We start from the raw sequence: 17,651 nt of genomic DNA, 5'->3' as shown, positions 1-17,651 counted from the left end.
AACTTGGGGACCATCTCAGTACGCACTTGCTGTTGGGGTGACCTCCAGGAACCGATACCGTCCCGGCGGGCAGAGAGCCTGCGTCCACTCGCCGAAGCTGTTAAGTCGCCGCGGCCCTTTGCGCAGCACGCGCTGGTGGAAGGCAGGCCAGATCTTTATTTTTAACCCTCGGAAGAAAACTTCCAAAGCTTTCAGGCCGTTTTGTGTGTTTGCTTTTCTGTTTGTAATGACACAGTGTCACTAGGACATCAGTGACACCTGAAGTCAAATCGGGATGCTTTCCTGTTTTGCTACTAAAATCTATTTCTTTAAAATGTTTTCGCTTGAGAGAGAGAGTGTGTAAGCGGGGTAAAGGGGCAGAGGGAGGGGGAGAGGAGAGAGAGGGAGAATCCTAAGCAGGCTCCTCACTCAGTGCAGAGCCCGATGCTGGGCTGGATTCCGTGACCCCGGGATCATGACCTGAGCCAAAATCAAGACTCCGTGGCTCAACCCACTGAGCCACCCAGGTGCCCCTGAAATCTATTTCCTGGGCACTCACTGTGGTGCACAGCCAGATCAGTACAGGATATATTTATGTTATTTAATTCTCAAAGCTCTATGAAATAGCCCTGGCTGTTCCCATTTTACAGAAAAGTCAGGAAGCCGAGGCCTGGCAAGCCCACTGCGATGATAAATCAAACCGCTGCCTCCTGGAAGAGTGGGGCTCAGGGTGCAGGAACCAGGGACTAGTGAACAGGGAGGTAATGAAGTCTCGCGTCCAAATCAGGACGTTTCTGAGAGTGAAGGGTGGCAGCCACAGGCACAAACAGGGACTGTCCTGGGCAAGACGGCACACTTGATCACCAGTGATGCCCCCCCCCCCCACACACACACAAACACACATCCAAACACACACAAAGCAAGCATGTCCCTGGGGATTGGATCTGGGAAACCTCCTTCCTCACAGACTTGCCTTGTACGTCTTGACCCCTAGGGTTGGGATCCTGGGACCAGCTGGCCATCTTTTCTTCTGTGTTTGTCCCTAGGGAGGAAGTGGCCAGGCTGTCCCAAGGAAGGGGGCAGGACAGAAGGGAATGTCCCAAGGTGGGCTAATGCCAAGGGCAGCAGCAGTTCAGGACCCCACTTCCCCAGCTCAGTGAGCACCTGCTGAGTGGGCATCACCAGTGCCCATTTGCCCCTAGGGTTTGGATCTAGCCAAGCCGTGTGACCTTGGGCAAGGTCCTCAAGGTACTTGCTTGAGCCTCAGTGTCCTGATCTGCAGAATGGAGGAGACAAGCGCCTCTCACCAAGCAGGGGCTGTTATAACTTTTATGACTTTTTGGGGTGTCTTAAGCAGACAGTAGAAACTTGCAGGGGAAAAGGGCTTAGGAGCTACGACCCGTGGTTGATGGGAAATATTCCACCTGGAGGCCAGACGAGGGAGCTGACCTGGAATGCGGCCCTCGTAACACACTTCCCAGTCCAGGCTTGGATGGCCCGTTGCCCTGGCCAGTTGCGGTGGTCGGCCCCATTAGCCTCTCTGCGGGGCTGAGGCCACCCCACCTTCCAGTGCTCAGCCGCTGGGCTGCATTGCTAGCCAGATGTGCAACAGCTGTTGCCACATTCCGCCCAGCACAGCCCCACCTCTGGGCCAGAGAGTGGCTCTGTATACACCAGGCATGACCGGACCACGTGAGTCATGAGACGTCAAGCCTGAAGTACGTCACCATGGAATGGAGAAGAGGCCTGTTCTCCCACCCCCCCGCTCCCATTGGGATTCTGGGACTGGGCTTTGCTGAGTCCCACAGCTTGAGTGGCTAGGGGCTTAATGCCAAGAGCAGGCATCAGAACGGCTGTGTGATCTGTCAGCAGAGAAGGCAGGTGTTGGGGGCGAGGGGCCTGAGGGCATCAGACCCTATCCCAGAGATCTTCAAAGAACCTTCCTCTCCTTTCCCCACTGATACCAGACACCAATCATCAAACTCACTGTAGAGCAATGGCCTTCTGTTTCGGCCCCCTTGCCCCTGTCCTCCCTCTCAAATCAATCAAATCACTCCCCAGGTCACTGGTGTCCACCCCCCCCCCCCACCCACGCACACACACACCTCACCCTCCGTGGCCTTGGCTATCAGGTTCTCTGTGGAGGAGCGAGCGTCTTCTCTGAATGCCCTCCCCCAACAGGATCAGGAGAGGGTACAGACAAGCTCTCGCTATATAGCCTTGCACCCAGAGACCCCTGTTATTCTGAATGGGGGGGGGGGGGCCTGGCCTAAGCTGGGTCCGTCTGTCAAGAGAAGGTGGGATCAGGGCAGTTTCAAGCTCGTCTCTGTTTGACCTGACGACATGTAAACCCGGGAACTATGGTCGGAGGGGAGGGGGGAGGCGATGGAGTGGGCTTGTCTTCCATCAAGCTCGGGAAAAGCAGAGAAAACTTCTCTGTGGGGAGAAAAGACAGAGGCAAACATGGAAGGAGAAGCAGAGGCAGAGGCCAGGGAAGAGGCGGGAGGGAGGGGACAGGAGAGTCCCCTCCCTGGGCCATTCCGAACCAGATTCTAGAAGGTCCTCCATATCCTCCCAGCAAACTCCCTTTTATTTAAACCAACCCGAAAGGGGTTCAGGCTACATGGCCAAACCGTATATGCTCCATAGTCCGTCCTACCCACACAACCTGGCTTCCTGGAGTGTTCCGTGCTGGCCAGGCCTCCACCCTGCAAACCCTGAGCTATGGAATGTTCCCGCTGTCTCCCCACCCTTTGAGGCCTGGCCCAAAGCCCTCCTTCTCCTCCTCATTGGGGTCGCTCCCTGGGCCTTTTTGTGCCGGGGGACACGTGATTTTGAGTTCACTGTTTCCTGCCCCAGAGGTCAGCAGAGGGCCCCTCATGCTCCCCTAGACGTTGCCTGATAACCCCCTGCAGCAGAGAGGAGAGAGTAGGTGACTATGGTCACAGGACCCCAGCAAAGCCCTCGCCGTGGGGAGACCCCGGCAAAGCCAGTGAGCTCAGCTCTTGCCGCCTTCCTGGTATTGCACGGGCGCAAGACGGATCATGGAACATTCTTGTACCCACCCATTGGGTGCTGGGTGTGTGCATCCACGTGCCAGGGTAGTGAGTCGGCACCCACAGCCAGCGCCCCTGCTGCGAACCAGCAGGAGAAGACCAAAGGCATGCCACCCAGCAGGTAAAGGGGTCCTTTATTTTCACATTACACAGAACTGGTTCATGCTGCTGCCAGTGCCCCCTGCCTGGGGCCAAAAGAGCCATGGGAGGGGTGGTGGGTCCCCTGAAGCACCTGTCCCAGGGCAGACGGTCTCCTGTCTACCAGGAAGAGGGCCCTGGGAAAGGGGCAGGGCCCCGGGAGAAAGTACCAGGAATTCTGGATGGAGGCTGGCAGGGGGGGCCTGGCCACAGGGGGACTCCCCAGCAGGACGGACCAGAGTGGCAGCCAGGCCTCCACACCCTGCAGGGGCCTCCCTGGTGGCAGGTGGGGCCACAGGGCCTTAGGGTCAGTGTCAGTCAGTCAAAGGCCAACTGGGGTCGTGGGGTTACAAAGAGGAGCTCCCACATGACCCCAGTCTCCCCGACCCAGGCCCCTTCAGGCCCTTGAGGTGCAGCTTTTTTGGATGGGCCACAGGCCGAAAGGTGCACCGGGGCCCAGGGCATGTGATTCCCAGGATCTTCAGAACAAAGTATTCTACAAAGTCAGTGGTAGCCGTGCAGGGGTGGGCCATCCTCCCAGCCAACTGCACAGGCTGTGCCATGGCCCCAGGAGTCCCCGGGCCTCAGGCTCCACTGCTGAGACCCCCCCCCCTCCTAGGATCTGGTCCCTCGGCTGCGCTGAGCTGCTCGGGGTGTGTGTGTGTGTGTGTGTGTGTGTGTGTGTGTGTGGCGGGTGGGAAGCTGCGGGACAGGGGGTAGCTCTGGGGCTGGGGGCTCTGGCTCTTGCGGAACCCCACCCCGATCTCTGCAGATGGCCCCCCTCAGCCTCTCAAGCACCGACTCGGCCTGGGTCCTTGCCTTCAGGAGCCAAGAGTGGGTATGTTAGTGCCAGAAGGTAGCTAACATAACTCCTCCACCATCCAGAGCTCAGTACTTGACTGTGGACCGACTGCAGCGTGGGCACGGAGAGAGGGACTTGCATGCGTGTGCGCGTTGTGTCCACACACTGTGGATGTGCTATTGACACGCGGTGTGCGTGTTTATGCGTCACGGCACGGGAGCGTGCGCCGATGGAGGTGGGCACGGCCACCTGGGTGAACCGCGTATGTACCTCCACGCTGGCGGGAACAGAGGGGATGCAGGCATGGGCTTGGAAGGCGACGTGAGGATCCCCTTGGGGTGGGCACACCGAGCAGCAGGCTGCGGCGGGTGCGCCTGCGGGGTGCGTGCGCGTGCCCGGGCTAGGGCCGCAGCGGGGGGGTCTGGGCGGCCCTCACCGCCAGCTGGCACAGCTCTTGGGCAGGCTCTGCAGAATGGCCTCCAGGTTCTGCTTGTCAGCACGGATCTCCGCGAGGTCGTTCTCGAAGCTCTGGATCTGCAGCTCCTGCTGCTTGGACTCCTGCTCCAACAGCCTCAGTTTCCCCTGCAGGGCCCCCGGCGGGCTCAGCCGCAGCCTCAGGCGCTCCAGTGCCCACTGGGTCTCGTTCAGGGCCTGGGCTGGGGCGTGGTGGGTGTCCAGTGACCCTGCAGAGGGGCACAGACGGCCTCAGCACAGGCCAGCTCCCCTGCAGGCCCCAGAGGCCTGTTCGGCCCCCCTCCCGGAGACCCTTGCCAGCCCAGAGTTTCCAGGATCCTGACTGCCCACAATCTACCAGGAAAGCAAGGGACCCAGAGAGGGCGGTGTGCCTGGCCGGGGCACCCCACTGGGTTCACGTGAAGGCTCTGAAACTTTCCCCCTGGGCAGCCCTGGGCAACCGTTCATCTTTGTTGCTGATAAAAAGAAGGCTCTGTGTGCATCCTGAGTCCACTTCCCGATGTCAGTGTGTGCGCACAAGGCCCCCGTGATTCCTGCTGGCTCCCCCCACATACCACTGTTGATTTGCCAAGAGCACACATTTACAGGTACACCTATGCTGGGATGTGGACGGCCACTGGGGTAAAAAGCAGCATCTCTGGCATTAGATTGAGGGCTGGGAAGCAGGCAGTGGGGTTTCGTCCTGGCCCAGCACGGATTAACTCTGTTTCTTGGAGTTAAGGACTTCCCAGAGCCTCTCCAGGGGGACAACAAGGAGGTGGGGGCCTGGCGCTCAGGTTTGAACTTGCTGGTGGTGGCGGAGTGCAATCTGCAGTCTGTGTGTCCCACCTGGCCCCTGTCACCTTGTCATCTAAGGGTGACATTCAACAGGAAGACAAGGCTCAGCCAGGCGGGAGAGTAGTGGGGAGGGGGAAGGACGTTCTAAATGGCTTCTAATCCCACGGGATCCCCATGGGCCTAGGGCTCTCGCTAGCCCTGAATTTCCTGGGCAATGAGGGTGGCGGTTGGAGGGCAGGCAGTGGCAGGAGCTGAAACAGGGGCAGGAAGAGGCAGAGGAGAGCCGAGCCCTGCCAGCCTGGGCAGGTCCTGCTCCCCGCAAAGACCTCGAGAGGCCCCACCATCCACAGGGAAGTCCAAACTGCCCGGCCTTCTAGCAAATTCAGGTTCAGGCTGCCGGCACACTCCACGTGCCCCTCTGGGGCTCCCAGGCACCGGGGTGGGGTCCAGCTGCGGGCTGTCCACTCCTGCAGCCCCAAGTCAAGCACGGCACCAGCACGAGCAAATAAATGATCGCAATCGCCAAAGCAGCTTTACCCTCACAGTGTGCTTGCTCTGTGCTGGGCACTGTGTCCTGTACTCCGGGTCCTTGGTGCTGGGTGCGGACCGGTGGCTACAAGGGGGCACTCTGAATTGGTTAGACCCGCGTGGGAACCTCAGCTTCCCCCCCGCCTGGCTGTGGGGCCCTGGGCACACCGTTTAAACTCTCCGAGCCTCAGACTGCCCGTCTGCAAAATGGCAAGCGAATCTGTATCCTTGCCTCGAAAGCAGAGAATGAGGATTCTAGGAGATCACGTGTGCAAATAGCTTAGCGTGGGCCTGGCATGCAGGCAAAACGCAGAATGTGGTGATTCCTCCCCTTATTAATAATGATAAATGAAATGCCGTACGTGGGTGAGCCTGAGGACGTGACCCTAAGGGACAGAAGCCAGCCACAGAAGGACAAATGCTGTGTGAGTCCACCGATAGGAGGTCCTTAAGAGTGTTAAGTTCATAGAGACCGAAAGAGAACGGGGAGGGTCAGGGGCTGGGGGCACAGGGAATTCACATCCAATGGGTGCAGAGTGGTTGGGTTGGAAGACGGGAAAGTTCTGGAGACAGATGGTGATGATGGCTGCAAAACACTGTGAATGTGCTTAAGGCCACTGAAGTGTGGGCTTAAAGATGGTCACAACAGCAGATTTTATGTTATGTGTATCTTACCACAATTTTTAACACTGCCTACCTGCCGTCCCCCCGCCCCTTCCCCTGCTCCGAGGCCTCCATGCTTTGGTGGGGGCTGTCCCCCTCACTCTGAAATGTCTCCTTACTGAGGCTCTTCTCGATTCTTCCTCCTCCCTGAGAGCTGCTGTTGACGGACTCGCACCCCACAGCGTGGCAACCGCCTCTAAGTGACCCGAGCGTTACTCCCATTTTACAGATGGGGGAACTGAGGTACAGAGAGGCAGAGTGGTTTTCCCAAGGTCTCACGGCCAAGCCCCGGCACATGATCTCGATGCCAGATGGCTTCTGTGACATCCTGTCTCCTCCTCTGAAACCCTCAACACTCAGGGCCGATCTGCCCCTGTGGTACTCACACGCGTTCTGTGTGTGATGAGTTTTCCGTGTCTCCCTCCCCACCCCCCAGACTAGTGGCCCCTGGGGGCACACAGTGAATGGACACCAGCCCCACCTCGCATGGGGGCCTGGGGCTGTTACAAATGCTTGTGGCTGGGGAGGAGGGGGAACCCTGTGTAGACGAGGGCAAGGAGGAAATCTCTAGGACTGAGCCTCACAGAAGGTCCCCGAGGTGCTCCAGGGACCCAGGGGATCCGGGCCCAGCCTTGGGTCTCCTTACCCAGCCTGGCAAGTAGCTCCAACAAGGCCTGGACGTCCTCTTCCAGGGACGTGCGCGACTCCCAGATCTGCCGCTCCACGGCACGCAGCCTGGCACCCACCTTGGGAGGGAGGGAAAGCTTGAGCGGCGCCCTGCTGGCTCCGGGGCCAGAAGGAAATGGGTGTGTGTGTGTGTGTGTGTGTGTGTGTAGGTGGGGGGGGGGGGGCGGGTCTGGGCCCACGTACCTGCTCGGCTTCCTCCAGCTCCTGTCGGCGGGTTTGTGAGGCTAGCACCTGCCGCGAGGCCTGTCGGAGCGTCGCCTGTGCCTGGCTGGACAGCCGGCCTGCCCGGCGATGCTCCTGCTTCCCGTCCCTCAGCAAGGCCCTGGCGAGCTGCGGGGTGGGCAGCAGAGGCAGGGAGAAGAGGGGGAGTGGAGTAAGTCCTTTCAGAGGTAAGGAGCACGTCCAACAGTAACGCCAAGCAGTCATCGAATCGCGCACCAGATCATTCGTTCATTCCACAAGCGTGTCCCGGGTGCCGGCTACATGCACAAAGTCAGTGGGGGCTGGGGGAGGCACCTGGGCTAGACTTCGGCCCCGGTTCAAAAGCGAGAGCCTAGAAGTTTGGGGAGCAAAGCCCAGCAGATCTAGGTGAGGTTCCTGGTCGCGTGATTTAAGTTCCTACACCAGGCTGGTACTCAGGGTCCCCGCCTGTCTGACAGGGACAACAGTGACACCTGTTTGTCGAGGACTCAACGGCTTGAATGACGCTCCAGGGCTCAGAGCCTGGGAACCACTGAGCCCTCAGTAAGTGTGGAGCATTCAGCACTGTGTCCACGGAAGGGGGCAGATCTGTAGGGACTACGTTTAACCTCCACAAGGGCAGCCCTTGTATGATAGCCCGCCCACAGGCCCAGGAGGCAGGGACGTCACCGCTGTCACATCGGTGGCCCTGACCTTAGCACTGTCCTCAGCCAACATCTTGGCTTCGCGGCCCTTCTTCTTGGCACTGGAGGAGACAGACGCCGCATTTCCCAGCATCCTCTCCGCCTGCTTGGTCTTCTTTTTCAAGTCTGGAAGGAGCCTGCCCCTGACCACGCCTGCCTTCCTCCCCAGCGTGGCCCGGTCCTTGGGCGAAGGAAACTGCGGCTTCATTCCTGCAAACCCGGGACAGGCTGGGTCAGCGGGGCGGGCTCTTGGCTCATGACCCTCGAGGGCCAGTCACCGCCAGACGCCCGACCCTCAGACGACGTGAGCAGAGGTTCGAGACGCAGGAGATACACGTGTAACCTTCTCGGGCTCGTCTGGGGAGCAAACGAATCATCAGCGACACATACTGCTCGGTGAATGTAAAGATTCGCGTTATATCATGAAAGTTATTAAAATCACAAAAGTACACGGGGCACCTGCGTGGCTCAGTGGGTTGAGCGTCCGACTTTGGCTCACGGATCGTGAGTTCGAGCCCCACATCGGGCTCGCTGCTGTCAGGACAGAGCCGGCTTCGGATCCTCTCTGTCCTCCTCTCTCTCGCCCCTCCCCCACGCACACGCTCTCAAAAATAAAGAAACGTTAACAAGTGGATAACAATGAATACAAACAATAAAATCACAAAACCACACGGTGTTCAGGGCCTGGGCCAAGGCTGGGAAGTCACCCTTGGCCGACGGGGAGTCACAGCACAGGACCCAGCAAATCCACTCAGCTCTTTGTTTTTGTGCCTCATTGATTTCTAAAAGGGCTTTAGGCAACTTACAGTGATAAGTAAGTCAACGACTGGACCGCTAAAATGAAAAACCAAGGGCCATATGTAATTGGGGGGATGAGGAAGGGAAAAAGAGGGGTGAGAAGTGCCAGAAAACTAGGATAACGACGTGGCAGGCAGTGAATGCTCTATTTACCTCTGAGCTTCCTGGCAGCCAAGATAAAACGAGAGGTATTACAATGTGCATAGGCTTGATTATCTAATCAGGAGTAGTTTCCCTCTGTAAAGAAGAGAGACTTTCTCCCTTCCTTTCAGATAAAATTCTAAGGGAAATCAGGAATACTGATTATAGTCAAATTTTTGAAAGAATCAAGCCTTCTAAGGCAGAATACCACATTCTTTTTCTGCAAATAATCCAGAAATAGGATCGACTTCGCTTCTTGTACACAAAATTGGGTGTTTCTTAAAACACACTCTGCGGAGAACTAATTCTATGGGGGTATTAACAAAGGTCAGGAGGAAACATCAGTTAAGCTTACATATAAAAAGAACCAGTTTTCTTTAATGCAGGACTTCTCAGAGCCTTTAATAGGGGCACACGGTATGGCCTCAAGAAGGCGCCGTAGTAGTGACATTTCCTAAACTTATTTGAACACAAACCCACTCTTGGTAGATCATGTCTTGGGCTAATTCACCCCGTGAACTTTCCTTTCATCCTGAATGCCACCTGGGCACAGGCCAACGGGTAGGGACAGAGGGTGTCTCGGAAAAGGGGCAGGAAGGGGGGGAAAGAACCTGGGGTTAGAGGTTTGCGATGAGTCCTTGTGTGGATCACAGTACTGCACCAGGGAGGCAAATTTCCATGCGGTATACCCAACAGTGAGAAGGTGATGCCTCGTGAGGTAGTGAGCACACAATCATTGGAGGTAGGCAAGCAGAGGGTGCGTGAGTCCCCTGCCCCCTGAGGGGGTTGCTTTAGCAGCCCTGATCATTTTAATGTCCTAAAATCCTAATATTTCACCACCACGTATCACTGGATTTACATTTTCCTAAACACAACTCAGAGCCACGGGCACAGGGCCACGCCTTCCCCGTCGGAAGCCCCCGACCGGTGAGCGACCAAGACTTCAGACCACAGAGGAGCCTAGAGAATAGGACGCACTGACCAGCTCACCCTCTGTCCCAGAGGCTAGGGGCCCCTGGCTGGAGCCACATCTCTCAGAGGCAGTGGGGAGGGTCGGGAAGGAAGTCTGTAGAACCGGGATCAAGCAGGGCCTGGCTTCCGGTCTCAGACCCCAAGGGGCCTCTGGCGCTGAGCGTGTTCCTGTTTTATCCAGCTCGTTGGTGCAGAGCCACGGATAAAGGGCAGAGAGGACATCAGAGAAGCCTATGCCACAGGGGGACACGGAGCTGGAGAATCCTAACACTGGGCGGTTTCCGTTCAGCACCTCTCTGACCCAGGGACAGTCCCCACCAATCCCTTCCTTCCCTTGGTCTACACATCTATGAAATGCGACCACTCTTAGCCTCATTTTCCTAAAGCGCAAAGGAAACCTGGACTGGCATCGACCCACGCCCCCTTCCTAAAGAGAACTCTGCCTCCCTCCCTGCGGCCCCAGCTGAACCCTGGACGGTGGCAGCCGTTTGTACCAGGTGGCAGGACCCCCGGCCAGGGCAGACGAGACCAGGAACGGATAGTCGATGGCATCGGATTCGGCCCTGACGGGCTCCGTGTGTGGTCTGATGGCTGACAGCCGTGTGGGTGAGTACCCGGTGAGAGGTGTGTGAGGCCACGTCAAGCAGCCCCGGGAGGGGTCCTGGCCGGGGGTGGGGGGAAGAGCTGCTTGGCTTATGCCCACACAACTGGACTTCTGTCTCCTGTGGCCCGGCTGCCCCGGCTGAGGCCAGAGTCCAGGTGGCTGTCACGGGCAAACACGCATCAAGAAGCCCAGGGCTCGGCAAGGCACGCATACCCTCCAGGTCGGCCAGCAGGGTCCTGGCTCCCGTGACAGTCACTGTGGCAGCCTGGACGGATGAGGAAGCCCGGGTCAGGGCGGCTCTGGCCTGCTGGCGTAGCTGGAGAGAGAAGAGAGAGGCTCGGCAGGTGGGAGACACCGGAGGGATGGGAGGAACTATTTCGGGTCTTTGCCTTTCCCTCTCCTGGACCGCCCACCCCAGGACACCCGCGGGGCAGCCCGGCCAGGTGCCTGCCTCAAAGGACAGGAGCCCACCTGTGTGAGGGGCTCGGTCTTCCGCAGCACGGCCTGGGCGGTGGCCTGGAGGACCCGGGCAGCCTCGGTGACCACACGCTCTCTAGATGCAACTGTCTTCTCCAGGGCCTGTGCCTTCAGACCCAGGGCCCCGGCCTCGGACTTCTGCAGGGAGATGACGGGCTCAGGCAGGGCCTGGCAGGAAGGTCCGTGGGGCAGATCCTCTACCGGGTGGGAGGCGCCCAGGGACAGGAATGGCGGGGATAGGGCTCCCTGTGGACCCCAGGAAGAAGGGGAGCCGGGGCGGGGGACACGGACACCAGGCTGGAGACCCTGTCCCAGACTCCAGCCCTACCCACTACTAGGAGCCAGGCCTCCCTGACCTGCATTTCCTTCCCCAGGTCCACAACCTCCGCTGAAACTTTGGGGCCGGACGTATGTCCAAATTCAGAATTTTCCCCGACTTGAGAGAAGCAGAGCCGTGCAGGTGCTGAATATCATCTAACACCTTTGGTGGCATCCGGGGCCACGTTCAGGGCCAAACCCCTTAAAGCGTGCATGTTACCCTTCACGTTTGGGGTGAGGGAAGTGAGGACCCCAAATATGCAGCTTCGGGCCAGTCAGGTTTGGCCCCCAGGGCATTTGTATAAGCTTAGTCTCCTTCTTAAAGCGCAGTTTCTGAGTTTTGGGGTTTCAGGATCACTGGGGAGGTAACGATGGAGCTGATTTGTCCGGAGGTGCTGAGGGCCACTTTGCATACTGTGCGTGAATCCGCTCCCGGCCCCCACGGACGCAGCCCTAAAATTACCTGAGGGGTGAGCTCTATCTCGCAGAGGAATGAACTGAGGGTGCCGGGAGGGAAAGTGACCTTGGCCAAGGGCACAGATCTGGAGCAGTGGCGCTGGGGATTTGATCCCATGTCCGTCTGGTGCCTTTGCTAATGCCACTATGGAGAAGACACCTGCCCTTGCTATTATTACCACAATCAACAACAAAGACTGGCCGAGCTCTAACTGTGCCAGGCAGGCGCTCTGCCAAGCCAGGGAGGTGGATTATCTCATGTTCATCGACTGCCATATAGTTAAAAATAAGCCACATCGTCCGCCTCTGCCTGGGCCGCACTGGTTTCCCAGCTGCCACATTCTCCGCCCTCCACCCCATGCAGAGCTCCAAGGACAGCGGGGCTGACCAGTCCTGCAGGGGCGGCCAGCGAGGCCGGGCGCAGGGCTGCATCCGCATCAGCTTGCTGCGCGGCGGCCAGCGCCCTCCCAGCTTCGGGCAGCGCCTCTGCCGCAGCCGTGCCCAACGCCTTCTGGGCGGCCTGGACCTCCTGGTACCTGAGAGGAGACAGCAAAGATGGCTCACAGGGCAGGGCACGGGGCTCTCCTTCCCCGTGGATGTCCCCTACCCCCCTACCGGAGCCCTCTGGCAACCTCCCAGGCAGACCTGCCCTCTGCAGGGTCGGCACCCAGCAGCTGGCCCCGAGACTGGCCGCTAAGTCGGCTGCTAACTTGGCAGCTTTCGAATGAATGGAAAAGGCAGCAGAGGCACCACATTCTTGTTTCTTCACTCATTCAATTCAAACGCTCTCTTCTGAAGGGGCTTGGGCTTGGTTTCCACTCGAGAATCATATGTTTTGCAAATATTTGGAGCCTCTGGCTGCATCATGAAGAGGAAAATGCCTAGTGTTGGAGAAGGGACAGCAGCCTAGGCCTCCGGCTTGACTCGGCTGTGCCCTGGGGTGACCTTGGGCTGTGGCTCTCCAGATAAATGGATAGCCCTGGGCTCTGAAGACCCTTAGCCTCAAGGTGCTGTAATTAACCACCTAGAACAGGTTTCCTGTCCCCTCCAGCTACCCACACCCTCCCCTCTCCGCCCAGCTCCACAGTGAGCACAGCTCGGACACAGAACCCCCTTGCTGTCTCTCATCCCTTCCCCACTTCTCAGAGAGCCTGTGCTCCCACCCCTGCCCCGGGAGTGGGTCATGTGACCTCACCCACCCCACCCCCTGCCAGTGGGCTCAGGGCTGGCCACCTGATCTGAGCTGGGCCAATCACATTCTCTCATCTAGGAAGTCAACTCGGGACTTAGTGAGGCCTTGCTGGGTCTCTCTTGACCCTTTGACTGAGGAGGATATAAGAGGGTCACCCAGAGGAGAGAAGCAGAGACCAAGAAGGAAGCTGGTGCCTGAAAGGAGCTGCCTGGGGGGTCTGGGGTGGGGCTGGGGGACGCTGCAGGGGCAAGAAAGAGAGAGGTGCTGCTCTGGACCCTCCTGGTTCAAGTTCTCGCCCCTTCTCTCCAGAGGCTGAGCTTAACCCCCAGGCATAAATGTATTCTTGTAAGGTACCACCCAGTGGGCCCAAGACCTCAGACATCCCCACCCATCCACTCAGAGGGCGTCAGGACTCCGGACGGAAGCCAATTCTGGAACCAGCAGCCTCCAGCCAGGCCCCATCAGCTGCAGGAGGCCAACTCAAGCTTCCACCCACACCCGGGAGGCCTCACCTGTCCTCCAGTTCCTGCTGGGCCTCCAGGGCCACTGTGCCCTCCACCAGACTCCAGAGAAGTGCATAACTGGTGTTGGAGGCGACCAGGGCCCTCCGCGCAGTGGCCTCAATCTTGGCAGTGGTGTCCCTGTGGCTGTATGGAAATGCCCATTTGATTGTCACCAGGAGCCCATGCAGAAGGGGGCCTGCACCCAAATCCACACCTCCCAGCATGTGAGACTCCCGTCATCCCAAAGTCCAGCCCCAAAGGCCAAGTTCTTCTTCTCCCTCTGCTGGACACACAGCAAAGGCTGATGGGAAGGGACCCACCCATGCCCCCGTGCCCGTTACATTGAGTTTATGCCTGTTGTCCTGGCATAATGATCATTAGGGCCTCTTATCACACAAAAAATCTCAGTTTGGACAATAATGATATGGTCACCCTCATAAAGACATCACAGAAGAGAGTGTTCAGGACGGCCTGGGTTTGAATCCAGGCAGAGGGGCACCTGTGCAGCTGATCCTGATCTGGGAACCCGCCCTTCCGCCCCCGAGAAGGACTGGGCTCCCTTTCAGACTGTGTGGGCAAGACCTCACCAGGCTCCCGGGGCCTGGGGCCTCACCTCCTGGCAAGGGCACGGGCCTCGGTGGCCAGATGGCTCCAGGTGGTGGGCTGGCCGGACCCTTCCTGAGGAATCACCTTTAGAGAAGAAATGGAGAGGGGAGGAAGCTGATGGCCATCCTTGAAGAGCAAGGGCCCCATTTGGCTAAATTCCTGGGCAGAACTAAATCGTGCCAGTTATTTTCTATACGCTCAAAGGTAGTCTCAAAGTCAGCACCCGGTGAGCAGATCCCTAGAACGTAGAAACAGCAGTAATGACACCCACCATTCATTCGATGGACATTCACTCTCCCCCTGGAACATGCCTTGTTCTATGCAGACATTATCCCACTAATCAGCAGAAGGGGCGCTGTGTGACCCCCCCTCCATTCTGCAGATGAAACGGAGCCTCTCCAAAGAGGCACAGCCCAGCCACTAGGTCACCAGGTGGGCCCAGGACGTCGTACCAGAGATCTGAGGACAAGGGCCGCCTGCAGAATCTCCTCCTCCGAGGACTCCAGCGCTGCATCTAGGTCCGCCAGCTGGATGCAGGTCTTCTCTGTTCCGGCCCGGGCACAGTGGACACTCCTGCTCAGCGCGTGCAGCTGCTCCCGGGCAGCCTTCACAGCACCTTCGAGGCCTGTCACCTGCTCCTGGAAGGCTTCCCGGGCTCCTGCATGAAGCCCGGGTAGAGTCTAGGGTCACAGAGCAGTTGATGCTTTACAACAAAGCACCCACCTTCGGGGGCCCCCATCTGTGCCTGGACTCTGCCTGGGCACAGCTTAGCTCTGTCACCAGACTTGAGCACCAACCACTACCAGTCAGCTCCAAGGGAAGAGCCTTCTCATTTTACAAATGCCAAGACTGAGGCCCCGAGAAGGCAAATCACGACCCAAGGCCTCCCCCGTAGAAAGTCCGCCACAGATGAAGGACTGGAAGGAACTCAGGTCTGCTAGAGCCACAAGCAATTCCTGAATCTGAGACAGCAGAAATGCCCCCACCTTGAGTCAGCTCTGTGATCTGCAGTGTGGGTCGGTATGGTCGTTGTAACACACAGCATCTGGAAGCTCTCTGTTCTGATCATTAGTCTTGCTAACAAGTGCTCAGCTTACCTATGCCTGACTGCTAAAGGAGCATAAATGCTTATGAACATGAAATTATACAGAAGAGTCCATTCATTTTCAATACTTCCTAAATTGCGGTGTCCCAAGGCCAAATTCCACCTGGCTCTAATAACAGGTTTTTTTGTTTTTGTTTTTTTTTCTCACGTACTTGTTTATTTCTATTCTATACTGGGGAATGAGCAAAATGGCCAACAGTCAAGACAGTAGAAATGTTACCTGTTCAGCACCCGGGACAGCACCTCAATGATTATTTGTTGCTTGACTGAACTAATGAGCTAACCCAACTCCTGTCCTCACCCAGCTTACAGTCCGGTGGGACACAGGGGATAGATGTTACAGTCAGAGACTAACGGAGTTACAAAGTACAACTGAGTTGGGGACATTGAAGGAAAGGCCTGGGGTGGGGACAAGGCTGTGTCATGGGAGGAGCCCACTTAGTTGGGGAGGACAGGCTCTCCCAGGAAGTGAGTTCTTCTAGGACCGAGCTCAGAGCCTTGAAAGCATCCTGAGACCAGAATGAAGGTCTCCAAAGGGGGTGTCTGATCAGCCAGCCATCCCGTTGCCTGCTCACCTTGCAGCAGACGTCCCTGGTAGACGTCTCCCCGTGGGGCCTCTCCCTGCAGAACGTGCAGTGGTCCCCAGGGCTCACTACAGTCAGACCCCTGCAGCCACCCCTCCATCAGGGTCAGCCTGGCCTTCAGCTTGGAAGCCTGGAGTTAGGAAAAGAAGGGCATGTGAGGCTGGTGGCCTGGAAGTCCTGTCTGCACACCTCTCCCCTGGCTTCTGTCCCGCCTTCCCTCCCCGATGGTCCCCTCCTCCCATCTTATCCTGGGCATCAAAGTTGAGGACACACCAGACCTTTAAGAACCAGCTTTTGCCCACCCTTCCTCATGGCGGTCCCTTCCCTTCTCACACCCATGGCACCTGTTAGCTGAGAGAGGGATGGAAGGGGAATCCCCAGGAGAATCTGTCTGTCCTGCTATATTGCCACAGAGCAGGTGTAGGTGGATACTGCTGACTGAATGAGTATGTCACGCAATGCCTCCTAGCGCTGTTCTTTTATTTATTTTTATTTGCATTTATTTATTTATTCTTTTTAAGTAGGCTCCATGCCCAACACGGGGTCTGAACTCACAACCCTGAGATCAAGAGTTGTATGCTCTACTGACTGAGCCAGCCAGGCGTCCCCCAAATCACATACAACGACTGCATTTATAGAGCACTTGCTAGGAGCCAGCCGCTAGCGGCTGCTGGCCACGCACCAGCTCTCGTTCAACTTGTAAGCACCCTAAGGGCCAGAAGATGCAGATCCTGAGCTCTCTCTTCGAGTCCAAAGTCCAGAATGTTCTGAGAAACCACAGGGCTTTCCATTCCTTATTTGGTGGCAAAATGAGGTTAAAAATATTCTAAACTCATTTAGAAGCAAAACCGTTCTGACCTAGGCTGTTGGTGGTCCTTATTTTTTTTATTGGGTGGGACCGTTTGCCTGTTTTCCTGCAGATACATCAATGGGTTTGACTGCAGGGACTGACCCAGGCACTGCTGGGGGGGAGGGGGGTGGCTAATATTCAGGACCCATCACTGTGTCTTTCTACAGTATCACCATTCTGAAGGCTGGTCTCACCAGTTTCAGGTAAGGGGTCGCAGGCCTGTGTCCATTTTGGAGCAGGAGAGAGAGACGAAATTTACCAAAGCTGTTACCTGCTGCTGGGGACAACTGACGGGTTTGGGGAGAGGAACCCCAGAGGTCATGCTCTTCACCCCTGCATCACACCAGCTCCCTGCTCAAAATTCTACTCGCGCTCCGGAACTGGCCTGGCCCTCCTCCCGACCCTCCCCGCCAAGGGCCATCTATGGTCTCGTCCCCACTGAACTTGAGGAAGCGTGAGACCTGGGTCTGGGTGGTTGGGAAGGACACCCCGTGACAGCTGCTGTTCTCCTGTCCACTCAGGAGATAGGGACGAGCAGAGGTGAGGGTTGAACAGGGCTGGCGTCAGCCAGATGGCTGGGTGAGCACAGGGAGAAGGTGACCAGTGGTTCCAGAAGGCCAGAGGGCCATGGGGGAGCAGTCATTTCCCGGTGCCCAGCACAGAGCTGGTGCTCACGGTGGTGGTGGTGGTGGGGGGGGGGGTGTGAAGTGATGGGAGGTAGGTCGAGACGTCTTGGACGGGGCCTGGATGGGTGGGCTCACCTCCTCCTTCACCAGGGCGTAGCAGGACGGGCACTCCTGACAGCGTGTGCCACCGGCCGTGACGAAGAAGTTTTCCTGACAGTGATCACACTTGTACCCCACGAAGCCGGGCCTGCACAGGCATGTGCCGTTCTCGTGGCATTGTGCCGAGGCGGCCCCCACCGGCAAGCACCTGCAGGCTGGGGGGGACCAGGGCAGGTGGGCTGAGGGCCCTGATGCTCCCCTCCTCACATCAGAACCCCCAGGTCCCCTGCATCCTCACAGCTGGCTACTCCAGACCGCACCCCCCCCCCCCC

At 57.7% G+C, this 17,651-nt stretch overlaps 1 protein-coding gene across 1 annotated transcript in view; it reads right to left on the bottom strand.

The window, feature by feature from the left end:
- Nucleotides 1–3,152: 3,152 nt before the first annotated feature.
- Nucleotides 3,153–17,651, bottom strand: part of LAMC3 (laminin subunit gamma 3) — a 58,577-nt gene continuing 44,078 nt past the window's right edge. Inside the window, exons 18-29 of the mRNA XM_049630355.1 lie at nucleotides 17,356–17,534; nucleotides 15,736–15,874; nucleotides 14,508–14,713; nucleotides 14,063–14,139; nucleotides 13,459–13,593; nucleotides 12,143–12,290; nucleotides 10,975–11,118; nucleotides 10,717–10,819; nucleotides 7,999–8,198; nucleotides 7,288–7,434; nucleotides 7,064–7,163; nucleotides 3,153–4,658 (exon numbers count right to left, since the gene is read on the bottom strand). Coding sequence (XP_049486312.1) covers nucleotides 4,408–4,658; nucleotides 7,064–7,163; nucleotides 7,288–7,434; nucleotides 7,999–8,198; nucleotides 10,717–10,819; nucleotides 10,975–11,118; nucleotides 12,143–12,290; nucleotides 13,459–13,593; nucleotides 14,063–14,139; nucleotides 14,508–14,713; nucleotides 15,736–15,874; nucleotides 17,356–17,534 — 1,829 coding nt within the window. The 3' untranslated portion in view covers nucleotides 3,153–4,407. The remainder of the gene's footprint in view (nucleotides 4,659–7,063; nucleotides 7,164–7,287; nucleotides 7,435–7,998; nucleotides 8,199–10,716; nucleotides 10,820–10,974; nucleotides 11,119–12,142; nucleotides 12,291–13,458; nucleotides 13,594–14,062; nucleotides 14,140–14,507; nucleotides 14,714–15,735; nucleotides 15,875–17,355; nucleotides 17,535–17,651) is intronic.

Source organism: Panthera uncia, chromosome D4 (assembly GCF_023721935.1).
Source record: "Panthera uncia isolate 11264 chromosome D4, Puncia_PCG_1.0, whole genome shotgun sequence".
NCBI lineage: Eukaryota > Metazoa > Chordata > Mammalia > Carnivora > Felidae > Panthera > Panthera uncia.
The sequence above is the reverse complement of the archived record's forward strand: the minus strand, read 5'-3'. Positions and strand labels throughout refer to the sequence as shown.